The sequence below is a fragment of the Aethina tumida genome, chromosome 1 (assembly GCF_024364675.1).
Source record: "Aethina tumida isolate Nest 87 chromosome 1, icAetTumi1.1, whole genome shotgun sequence".
NCBI lineage: Eukaryota > Metazoa > Arthropoda > Insecta > Coleoptera > Nitidulidae > Aethina > Aethina tumida.
In genome coordinates this window covers 69,874,761-69,888,128 of record NC_065435.1, presented here as the reverse complement: position 1 = coordinate 69,888,128, position 13,368 = coordinate 69,874,761, and the positions used below count along the sequence as shown (strand labels likewise).

The following is a 13,368-nucleotide window of genomic DNA, read 5'->3' as shown; positions in this document are numbered from 1 at the left end:
GTAAACCTGGCTTCGCAATATTTCGTGGTGATTCATTTGAAGAGAGCCACTGACTTTTGGGTTTTGGATTATCATGTATTACCCACTTTTCGTCTTCAGTGATCAAACGTACAAAAACAGCTATGTATGGCGCCGTTGAAGCCCAATACATGTGATGGATAGGTTGGCTTTGTTCTTTTCGGACAGATTATAGGGAATCCAAACACCTGCACTTCTTATTTTTCCAATCTACTGTAAATGTTACTGTATGGTCGACCAAAATTGGTTAAGGGTGTTTAACAACTCTTGGATTGTTTGACACGGATTTGCTTCCACTTCTGCCCTTAGCATATCCTTGTCTAATATTATTGGCCTTCCTGATCGATAGGAGTCAGAGAGATCAAAATTACCGGATATGGATTTTTTAAGAAACATCACAGAACTGGTTCAGTTTGCAAATATTGATATGATAGTGATTATTCTATAAATTTCCGCATAACAGACGTTCTATAGAAGTCGAATATTAGGAGGGATATTTGCTGAATTTCCAAGAAACATCCGAAGTTAATCCAACAGACAAACCACATAATACTCGTACATTGACGCTCATTAGAGCCGACTAGTATCAAATGCTATTCTGGTAGTTCAAAGGGGTTCGCCACGCTAATATGTTAAATGTGCTGCCAAAATAATATCACGCCTGGGATAATGAAAATCATTAGTGAACGTTGCGATTAGCCGTTTGCCAAGATACGGAAAACCCGAAAGGACCGTTAAATAATCAGTGTAAGAAACGACCGGCTGTATTTTAGTTCCATAAGTTTGTACCAGAAGCAATTTATGTCTGTGTCTACATCTACTTTAACTAAGTGCTGTTGCATTCCGTATAATTATAGTTTCAGAACATTTCTGGTTGATTTCTGTCAATTAACAAATAATTTTTATTTCTTGAAACCAATTAATTTCGTGGTGTTTTGACTAAGAAGCAAATAGATTTAATATTCACAAGACCTTTTTGAATTCCATCGTTGATTCTTGCATAAAACCTAGTTTACTTTAAAAATAATATGTTTCGTGAAGCGCTCAATCCAATTTCCAGCAGGGCACTAAATGTTTTTCGATCAATAGGTGTTAGCATACATACATTTTTACCGGTATTAGCATGGATTTAGTGCATGCATTTGAATATCTAATGTTATGTTAACGTAAGAAAAACTGTACGGGTTATTTATGTTTTTAAGGATTCAAGACTTTCTTGATAAAAAACATTATTGGTTTATGCGCTAATCAAATTGTTGACTATAATAAGTTTCTGTTGTTTATATATTTTAAGTTCATTCACGAGATCTATTCTTAAACCCATTGTTAAAATTGTAATAGTTCTAATTTTAAATCATGCACTGAGTAATCATGAAAATATTTTTAGCCCAATACATAGTCGAATACATAATTTTTGTTGGCCAAATATAGTTTATCAACAAAAACTTATAGCAACCATAAATATAGAGTAAAAAAGGAGATGAGGTGGTCATTGTATAATAAAATTAATTTTTTTTTTTAATTTTATCAGTTAGGAAAAAATGTCTTACGTTTTTACCTTGATTAAATGAACATTAGGACAAAATGCGCTTCACTGAAACAATTTCTCCTGCATCCTATATAATCTTAATTTTTCACGATTCCCATTCCAATCTCTCTTTGAACCAGACACGAAATAAAAGATCGTTCTTATCTTGAGCTCTTTGTAGTATGTGGCTTCCTCGAATTTATCGAATCTGTGAGATTGTCGATGCAATAACATTAATGGAACACAATTCGAATATGGAAGGGAATATTGATATTGAACGTTCACACAACGTCAAACGCCCAACCAATTATAAACTATTTCAATTTGAGATGTATATTAGTGATTGGACAAGTTTTTGTTTGCTTTCCTTAATTATGTTTAACACCTATGAATCAACAAACACGAAATGTATTTTACTAGTGATAAGATTGACCGATCAACATATAAACCTAGTCGGTTTTTAAAAGACTAAATAATATGGTTATGTGACACGACTAATGGCTAATCATCCAATTGATAAATACCACTTCTAACAACTGACGATGCAACTGATGTATGAAATCCGACTGTTCGATTGACAAGTGAAATTAGTCGTATGATATTTATTTAAGTAAACAAGTCGTATTGACCATCGTTGTCCAATTGATTTCAGTCGACTGATCATTTGGTTATTCAAATTGGTTGTTAGTTGAGTAGTCAGTTATTAAATAAGTTTACATTTTGCAATAAATTTTAATACTAATAGAGAAGTTAAGGTTCAGTCTTCTCGAAGAGTCAAGAAGAACAAGGATGTATTGGTACTCTCTGCAAAGTCTTCAGGACTGTTTGTTGAAGCAAAATTTAAAACGACAAATAGTGTTTTAAAATCATTTGCTTCTAGCTTATTTAATTTTAGTATACAGCGTGTTTTCAGCCCGCAGACTCGATGCTGAAACGAACGTGCGATTAGTGGAATAAACATCCAGCCGATCTGCATCGAAATGGAGTATAGTCGATTGCTACCTCGTCTAAATATAAAATCATATCTTATGCGGGTGTATTTGAAACCCCAAGGTATATAATCTGGATGCGAGTTGGTGCGATAGTCTTTATTGTGTCATCCACCTGCGGGACTCCTTTACAAAAAGTAACAACAAAATGGTTAGTTGCACTTTAACACTATTTCTGATTTGTGTGCACCGAATGGAATTCATTCGCCGGCGGCCCGTTACGTCCCTCGAGTGCCCTTTGTGGATTGTTGCGTTGTGCAGTGTTATCAAAAATTGGATTATCGCCTGAATTGTGGTTCGGTGAATTCTGATCGGTGCGAAAGCACGTGACTATCATTTCAAAATTACATTTTGCAGTCGCGTCCGGAATGCATTATTTAATTAATTTGCAATTATAAATGATTTTAATTTATTTTACTGAAAGGTGTCGTTTATATGTACATGTTCATTACTGTTTGATGTTGATGTATGTGCACCATATTTTTAACTTAATTAATTTAATCACAAAATATGAATTTATGTTGGTAAAACTATTCAATGAATTCTTTTATATTCCATATTTTTATTAAAATACATTTCTATAGACTACATGAATGAATATTCGAAAATTATTAATAAATATATTATCAGGATTTCCTTTACAAATAATATATATTAAAATAATGAAAACATAATCATATATTTTATCATTTTATATATTTTTTGAAGTTTTCTGATAAAATTCAATAACTTTAGTAAAAATAGAAAATACAACTAATAAAAAGATTATTTCGTAGTTTCAACACATTTGAAAAATTTGTGTTTTTCTTGATACTAAATTAACAATATAAACTATTTTTAATACCACCAGACAATATTATATTATTTCATATATAATTTAAGAAACATAATAACATTAATAAATACATACAAATAAATAAGCAACCATTAAGAACCAATTGTAATAATTACTGCAATTGATAAATAATTGATATTATACTCTTTAAAAATTCTCTTTTTTACGAATATATATAATTTAAATAAAAAATTTATTAAAACATTTAATAATTTAATTAAATTCCAATATTTTTAAAATAAGCTTAGTGTAGTATTTTATTTAAATTTTATATTTTAAATTTTTTTATTTAAAATTGTTTTATTAATTATTTTTAGTTTAAAATTAATTGATTATAAAATTAATTAATTAAAAAAATGAATATTATATAATTAAAAGATTATTAATTATGGTAATAGCAAAAGGCATGATTTGAAATAAATCTATTAACAATTTTTACTAACTAATTAATTAATTTTGACATGATAGATTTATAATCTTGTTTATTTGGAGGTGTTATACTAAACTATTTCCTTTCAATACACAAATATACGTAATTAAAAATTCCTCGTCGGAATATAAATCCATCACTTGTCAGAATCGAATTTAGCAATTCACGTCCTTAAAAAACATATTTATTTATGTTCCACGAAATCAATTGGAATTTCGATTAGAAACACTTACGCTAATAGTTTATTTTCGTATTGAGGTGTGAATTATCATTAGAAGATAAATATTTATACGACGCCACGTGATTGGTTACTAAAACAGCCGTTTTTCGATCATTTTAATAATGTGAACCGATTATTTACTCCATTAAAACTCTACTTTATCACCAATACTTTATTTAGGACAGATGAAATTTTCTATTTTATTAATAGTTAATTCAGGACAGTCGAACTGGTTTACATTATAATATATTATTGAATTTGATCAAATATTTAGCATAACCGTAAAATATATTCTTTCTGAAGTGTCAAAGTGATGCCAATACAATATTTACAACTTAATTTCAGCTTATTACTCACATTATCCGACAATTTCGTTCGGGTTCGTGTGGTAAATCAATTCTGAGCCGACCATGGTAATTTTAAATTGCATATTATAGTGCATATATTATTAAGTTGTGGTCAAAAGAAAGTGAATTTTATATTATCTGAAAATTATTCATTTGATTAAAAATCAGATCCAGTCGAATGTCTGAGTTTTAAAATATTTTGTATGGGATTTAAAGCTCAGATGAGTTAATTTTTCCATTTCTCTTATATTTCAAAAATTATTTTTTGTTTTTTTTTTTAATTAAAAGACTTTTGATACAGTTTTTTTTTATTTTTTAGGCCGATGTTATTGATCAGGAGCAAGTGAACCGTAAGTAAAATTCACGTTATAATGTTCATTATTAGAGGTCATTATGTGTTTCTCGTCGTGTTGAATAAATAATAAGACTTAATTGAATTTTTACGGCGCGTACATGTTTAATAAACTACCCTTTTAACTAATGAAAACTTTCACTTCCGTGTGTCGGATCCGTTTTGCTAAATACGTCCTTACTAATTCGTACCTCGAATCATTGTTTTTGGATTATAACATCAGGTGATGTTGAGATAGAACATTTTATCGAACGATAGAACAGATTGTTTTTCCTCGTGTAAATTTAGAACGGCTGTAATAAAGGAAAGGAGTAATTTATGCGACTTTATATTAGTCATAGAGGAATTCGGGCGCCAGATGTATACAAAAATACAACTTTTCAGCAAAAATGTCGCGATGAATTTTTATAATTTCTCAACGTTCCTAATTTATGGCGCGTTAAATTGTCGCGTTTATTTTAAATTTGCCGACCATATTTTATGTCGATTTCCAGTCATATCCCGAGGTCAGGTCCTAATTAGCTTTTCGGCGGAAAATAAATGTTTAACTTGTGCGAGGGACCCAATAACGAAAATTGCTTAGGACAAATTACATTCCGGAGTTTTTCAGTTCTCATTCTTTATTTTTGTTTATTTGTACCGCCTTAAATGGCAATAATTTTTGGAATTATTTGAATAAATCCCATTTTTGGGAAACACCGAGAAACCAACCAACGATTGTTATAATTCACATTTACCAGGCCTTTAATTAATAACTATAATTTTATCAGTTCTTAAGAGGGCGTTCTCCATGTTTGACTCAAGCAAGAAAGGAAGAATTGAAAAGGAGAAAGTCCGCACAATTTTAACCACTTTGGGTCACACTTACGACGACAGCGAATTGGAAGCTCTTTTGGAAGGAGAAGACCCAGAACGTAAGTAGAATCCAAACCCAATTAATAATTAAATCGAATAATCAACCAATAATTTTTGATTTCGTTATAAAATAATACTGAGACTGTGATTAACGATTAGATATTAGGCATTCGAATTTTTTTAAATAATTTATCACAAATTTCAGCATTTGAAGGCAAAACAAACTGGAGCGCACATTAATATTAGATGCGATCAAGTGTACACTTATCGCTCACAAAGATCAATAACAAAAGTTTCTTCCGTCAATTAATCTAACCAGAAACTATGGGGAGTATTTTTAGAATATGTTAGTTAATGCCATTTTTATTTTACTGCTTCCAAGTTATTTATAGTACGCACTATAAACTGAAAAGCACGCCAATATAAAGTTTATTGTTAGTATTATTTTTCTTTTATGGCTACATGAGTAATAAATTACGTAGTCTATAGAAAAAAGTCACATTCAAACTTATAAACAAGTTCCCGTTTCAGTTATTGTTCAGGATTCTTAAAGTTGTACATCCCACGACTTCAATTTTTATAGAACACGGAAATTCCTAAATAAACCCTTAAGCAACAATTAAGGAAATGCAAAGGTGTTTCCGGAAGCTTTGAGGGTGAAACTCCAGTCTTGTTACGCTTAGCGTTTTTCCGTGTAAGGGAGATATTTCTGCGAAAGTGTAAGCTCCTTTTCCACGACTGATAAAACATTAAAATCGATTTTGATATTCTTGGAAATACGAGTAAAAACCAACCAATTTCTCAACAGACTTTGATCCTGAAACAAAGATAATAAAAATAATAATACTAATAATAAATAAGACTGTCTGTTACATTCGAATTGTAGACACTAAAACAACAATTAGGCTTTGCCGAATCCTAAAACAACCGCTTGGAAGCTTTAGATCGGATGAAAAGAGGAGAGTGCTCCCGTTTGTTTTATTTAACTCCTTTCATTGTCGCTGAGATATTTTTGGGAAGGTGCAGAGAGCGAGTGAAAATTACGTCTGCAAATCGACATTTTCCTCGATCATCCGAGTCGTTTGGGGGATGAAAAAAATATACACAAAATTGTTGAAAGGTTTTCACAGTTTGTATAAAATTCGCGTTTCGTTCATTAACAAATCGTTTAGTCCCGATTTTAAACGAGCCATTCTGATATTGTTAAACATATCGACTCATTTCGGCCACGAGCAACAGTAATTCTAGTTGTGACATTTAATAGGCCCGGAGTTAATACGGCAAAGCAGTTTTTAACAGAAAAACCCTGGAGAATTCATGATACCGAACAGTGGAAATATCCCCGTTGCGTGTGAAAATCGAGTGGCCATTACACGAAAGCTTTTTTCATTATAAGAAATATACGATGATAAGTTTTTATTTAATTTGGCTTTGAGGCGAATGTTCTGGCCAAAGCCACATTAGGTCTGGAGTGTTCTTTGCCCAACGATAATTAAAAGTGAATGTGGGTGGGTTGTTCCATTTTTGGGGTAATTACTCAAACACATGAATGAAAAAGTAGGTTTAGTTAAAGACGTAGACTACCACTGACTGACTTGGACAGTTAAACACTATTAATTCATTTATTTTCTATTGAAATTGTGACAGATAAATCTAATTCTACACTCACAAATTGACACTAAAAAAATCATCGCTAGCAAATTGTAGAGAATATTGAAGCGACCCAATTAATCACTCTCGAGACTAATTGAAACAATGTGTTGCGAATGGTACTAATTTCGGCTCACTTGTGTGAAATATGCAGTCCATGTAACAATGATGACGACTAAACATAAATGTTCAAGTGATTAATAATTTTAAACGTTTTTAAGCCATCAATTCATTTTAAATGAGTTATTAATTAATATTAAATCCCCAATTCGGGAATTGTATTTATAATTGCATTCGGAGTCAATTTATTACGGGATCTGTAGTAAAGTTTCTTCCGGTCAGTAGTTTTAGCAATCGATCAACCCTTAGAACAATATAAATTAGCAAGTGTAATAATAGTTCGAAATACATATACAATCGGTTTTCGTTCGACGTTCGTTTTGGTAATTTATGATTGTGGGTTTGTGATAAATTCGAAACCACAGTTATTAGGGTAAATCGAGCGTTACTACTCTAATGATTATTTAAGAGAATGTATTTATTGTAATTCGGTATTTCTATTTTGGAATCCTATTGCAATTATTTAATTGTATGTATGTAGCTTTAAAGAAATTTTCTGTTTTAAAATCCTGTTCACTTAATAATTAAAACTATTCATTATTGCTCAATTCAGAAATCAAATTTTATTCAAAATAATTTTGAATGGACTCATTCATTCAATAAATTAAATGAATTATTAAATGAATAAACTAAATGAAATATTATTTAATACAAACATTTAAAACAAAAGTATAATTTTTAATTTTCATTCCTTTATTTTAATTTTACATTTTTTATCTGAACACAAATAATTTTTGCTGATTGTTATCAGCTATGTTAATACATTTTGCCAATTTAGATACTAAATTGGTATTTTTCTGTGTTAAATTGACAATATTTTTTAATATCATTTATCCTTTCAGTGAATATTAATTAATATTAACCCACGATAAAGAATTAGAAAATTTATAATTTATAAAAGAATATTTAGTTTTAATTAATACATTCTTAAAAAAAGCAAATTAATAATATAAAATAAGAATATAATTTCAACAATTGAAAAATAAAAAATAAAATAAAAATATGTAATCGTGTGTTACTTTTCAGAATACTTTTGTTTTAAAATCATATTTTTTAATATCATGAGCTACGTGTAACTTGACACATTAATAAACTTGATAATTAAAGTTAATATAATACTAATATTTGCATTTAAAATTTATTGTTGTTCAATTCAGAAATTTAATTTTATTTAAATTAAATTTAAATGCACACAATTTAATAAATGCAAATTAAATAAATTATTAAATAAATAAACATACGAAAGGACGATAACAGTGATTTAAAATATAAATTTTAGCTTTAATTCCATTATTTTAATGTAACATTCTACTGAAAAAAAAAACCCTGCATAAAGTGTACAGTTCAAAAAATATTTTATATACTATAAAAAGTGTTAGTAATGAACTTTGTTTCAATTTAAATTTAAATTGTTAAACAAAAGATAACTTTGTTAACTTTTAATTATAATATCGAATATTAAAAATATAAATAATAAATATTTATAAATATTTTATAAAACAAAATCGTACATAGTGTTTTTAATTTACCATAAAAATTATTGTGCTGAAAAATGTTTTTATATATTTATTTTTTAGTTAAAATTTAACTTTGTATCTTTGTGTTTCAATTTTAATTAAAATTAACAAACAAGCTGAAAATCAAATTGTTTGAACTAATCCAATAATTTTATTTTAAACTTTATAAATAAAAGCGAACAAATTTGTACGTCAATTTATTTATTTGGTTAGGCAAACGTTTTCTACTGTATGCATTCTTTGAATGAACAAAGAATGTAACTTTCATGTGAATCGTTCTTCTAGTTAAGTCACGTGAATAATATTAATTGACCATTTTGTACATTTGCATAGCAGTATCATACACGTTCATGGAAACTTTGTTTCATTCAAACAAAAGGAAAAATAACTGGCCATAAATTTCCGCTTCGAAGTACTGTAATGATTGTTTATTTCAAATGTTTTTGTTTCCTGTAGCTTCGCCCTTTTCGAATGAAATAAACACACAGTATCGACGGTAATCAATTACCTAATTGATGTTCGGTGAATGTCAAGAGTTCACGAGTGATTGACAATTCTAAAACCCCTTGTTCGAAATGTAATTACTTAAAATTAAAATATTACCATTATCGAACACTCTGCCAAGTCATACAATTTGAATAAATTGATTCTTGTACATATTTTGACTCGAGTGATTATTCAAAACACAGCTGTTACCAGTTCGATGTCAGTTCAAACAATTTCAAACGTTCTAAATCCAGGAAACCATTCTACATTTAGCAAGACATTCCTGCCGCATTCCCGTTTCATGATTGTTTTTCCATTTGTATTTAAATGCACCCAAGTGGGTGTGGATCCGATATTTATGTCAGTTCTATTGTATCGTTACGGGCAAACCGAAAACAAAGTTTCCAGTTACCGACCATAACCGCCCACGAAACGGTAACATATTTTGGCAGCGGAATTCGGTCATTTCTCTCGTGATACAACATATTTAAGATGCAATACTGTACTGTTTATGTTTTGCTATTAGGAAGGTGCTTTAAATTCGATTATGCGAAATGGCGCTACAGAAAAGTCTAATGGAGCAGTCATAAAGTTAAGTGCAATGGATACGAACAAAATTTGATGGGCACTATGCCTCTGAATTTGTTAGCAACTTTGATGTTTACGGATTTGTGATTTTCGTTCGATTTTCTTTTAGTGTCGGCACATCCTGTTCACTTTTGAGTGAGTAGGTTGTTGGTCATCATTATATTAAGAACTCAATAAGGGGAGACTGTTATTTGTTCTTTATATACTTAATATATTTTGTGTTAAACATTACGTTAAAGATAATTATAATTAAAAAATAAAAATTACAGCAAGTTGTTGCAATAAACATCGTAATTTGAAAATAAAATTTTCCTGTGGAGTGCAAATTACCCACTCTGTTGTTCTTATCTTATCATTTAAGAGCTACAGTTTCCAAGTAATAATTCCTTTAATTAATGGAACATGCTTAAATTTTCTTTTTGTATTTTCGCAACGTAAGCAGTTTAATTTTGCCAATCTCGTCTAATACTCGATACATTTTGCAGAAAGCGGCCAATTAGACTTCGATTCTTTCTGCCGTGTCGCCGCCCACTTTTTGGAGAACGAGGATGATGAGGCCCTTCAAAAGGAACTAAAAGAAGCCTTCAGATTGTACGATAAAGAAGGTAAAGTGAAACGAAATTCTTTTTTAATTGGGTTAATTATTTTAAAACCTTTAGAACTGATGATTTATAGTCGAATCAATTTTTGTACAACAATTTTCCATTTACGATTTTCCTTGTATTTTGTTACACTAGTTTGTAAACATGTTTTACATAAAAAAAAAACACACGGATCGATGCTAATGTGTTTTTTTGACCGTAATTGGGCTTTTACGTTCTGGCGAAACTATCAACAAAGATTAAAATTGATTTCTTTTCTTATTGGTCCGATGTTTAATAGTTTGGGTGCAGTAATGTTACAGAAACCTACGCCAATTACCATGTATGTAGGTAATGTTTATGACTTTCACGACCAAAGCTTTCAACTGCTATCGTTACTTCTTATCGTGTATTATTCATGAGCCACAACATAAACTAAACACTTTGTAGTGTGAATTTCCATTGTGTAACACCGTCGTGAATGTTTTAATGAAGACGGCGCGGGGAAAGATTTACTGCACACAGTTACGTTTTTCACATCTGTTAACTCTCATTGTACCCTTAACTATTTACGCTCAAGGAACTTCGTTCCGGATGAACGTCGTTAATTACCAAAATGAAATGCGATATAGGTAATGCAAGTATTGATTTTATGTGTTTACAGGAAACGGTTACATCCCGACATCGAGTCTCAGAGAGATCTTGGCGGCATTAGACGATCAACTGACTTCAGATCAACTGAACGAAATGATCGCCGAAATCGATTCCGACTCCTCAGGCACAGTCGATTTCGAAGGTGAGCTTATTGTGTCAGATTCCGTCAATTCGGATTCGGGGGAGACACGATTAGCGTTAAGATATAAATTTATGATAATAATGCAAATATTTCAATTTTAATGATTCCGAAGCAATTTGCCTGTATCTCTGCTAATTTGGTTTTATTACAAATTTTATAATATTTAATTTATTTTTTTTTTTAACTTTATTATTTATAAATAATAGATATATACATATATCATATAAAAACTGCACCAAAATTTTGCACATTGAATAACTACGATTCTAATTATGCTTTTTATTACAATATCAACATTAATATTATATAATATATTAAAAATTTTATAACATGAACATCTAGAAAAATTTAAAATTGAATAGACTATTTTTTACAATTCATAAAGGTTTCCGGATGCCAAAAGTTTATTTTAGAATCTAATAAATTTATCCAGCTGTCACTTTAAGTGTAGAAAATAAGGAGAGACATATAAACATTGTCAGTAAATGTCTTTTAAATTATAAAGTTTAAAAGTATTTGTTCTCTCTTAAAAAAATATGAGAAAGACTTAAAAAATAAGTGTACATAATAAACACATTATTCAATTTCAATTCTGTATATTGTGTCGGATTCAATGGTTTAATTGTCAGATGTTTAGTATCACTTTTTGTGTTAAATTGACGTTTGTAAAACATATATTTTCTATTTTTTTTTTTTTTGATTTGAAATAAATTTTAAGATTTATCGACTCTTCATGAAAAAATATACATTTGATTTATTATTTTTATATTTATGTATTAGTTTTATTTTGTCATATATTAGAAACAAATTTTTTTTTTTCATTTTTACTGGGTAACTTATGTAAAATTTTTCAATTGATTAAAATAGTTTTGCTATTTTTAGATCAATTTAAATTTATGAATTTATAAATTTATTTGAGATTTATTAACATTAAGATGGTTTATAAATACCAAATTTTTTATAAATTTAAAATTTATAAATCATACAAATATTAAAACATTTTGTAAGTAATTTCTTGTTCATTTTTTTTTTTTTTTTGGATTCAAACACAACGTGTAGACTAATTATGTTTTTTATTTTTATTTTATCAACAGCTTTTTGAAAATCATTAATTCAGTCATCTCGCGGCTAAAAATTATTTATTATTATTAATATTTGTTTATATCCATATTCATCATTTTAATATTTGTCAATAGGTTCAAAAAAATTATGGAATGAAATATTTTTTACTTATACTTTTTTAAATTTCTTTATTTTTTATATATTTATTTGTCATATTTAAATATATTAAAAATAAGGACAATTTAAACTCAGAAACTTAGTTGACAATATTTAAAAGTTATAATTAAAATATATATCACTTTTTATCACAACTATAAGTAAGATGATATTTTCAATTTTTATATAAAAATTAGTAGAAATTTAAGAAAAGGCACTTTTTAATGTTAAATCTAGACTTCATTTTTAATTTGTGACACAACACAAATATTTTTTGTAAAATTTTGAAAACTTGATGTAATCAATGTTAAAGTTTGTCGACGTATTCATTAAAATCAGCATTTAGTAAAATCACATATAATTTGTCTTTTGGCAATGTGAATATTACTCGCCAGCAATTAAATTAATACAAAGCCTTTTGGGAACAAACTATCTCCCTAATTAATCGATTACCTACAATAACTTTGAAATTAGCTTCCCATTCATACCGGTCCTATTCACAAGCTCGGACGCAAAATTTTCATCATGTAAACCTCCAACTACATGACTGAATACCCGTTGATTCTGCACGGTTTAATAAAATTTTTATATTGTTTCAGAATTCATGGAGATGATGACTGGCGACTAATCAGCCACAAACACCACATACCTTTTATAAATGTTTTTAATAAATCAATCTTGTTACTGATTATTGTATTAGTTTCACAATAAAGACGTAAAATAGACGACCCAGTTTCATTCATACACATGCAACGAAATTGAATACAAACAATAATACACGTTCGATGCTTCCCAATTCTAACATTCCCCAAATACGGAATTAGCACGCACATTCGCG

The 13,368-nt window shown here is 29.1% G+C and overlaps 2 protein-coding genes across 5 annotated transcripts in view; one reads left to right on the top strand and one right to left on the bottom strand.

Annotated features, from left to right (window-relative positions):
* LOC109608862 (calmodulin-beta) overlaps window positions 1–13,368 on the bottom strand; it is a 91,501-nt gene that overhangs the window by 15,853 nt on the left and 62,280 nt on the right. The window lies entirely within an intron of this gene.
* LOC109608863 (troponin C) lies at window positions 2,560–13,255 on the top strand. Its single transcript, XM_020025418.2, has 6 exons — window positions 2,560–2,686; window positions 4,687–4,717; window positions 5,490–5,633; window positions 10,421–10,540; window positions 11,181–11,312; window positions 13,130–13,255. Exons 1-6 carry the CDS (start codon window positions 2,684–2,686, stop codon window positions 13,156–13,158), a joined length of 459 nt encoding a protein of 152 aa, XP_019880977.2. The 5' UTR covers window positions 2,560–2,683; the 3' UTR covers window positions 13,159–13,255.

Bases quoted from the DNA above. Each gene is read 5' to 3' on its own strand.
- LOC109608863 (XM_020025418.2), top strand. The intron at 10,541-11,180 runs GTAAAGTGAAAC...ATGTGTTTACAG, and splicing joins CAGATTGTACGATAAAGAAG to GAAACGGTTACATCCCGACA. The intron at 11,313-13,129 runs GTGAGCTTATTG...ATATTGTTTCAG, and splicing joins AGGCACAGTCGATTTCGAAG to AATTCATGGAGATGATGACT.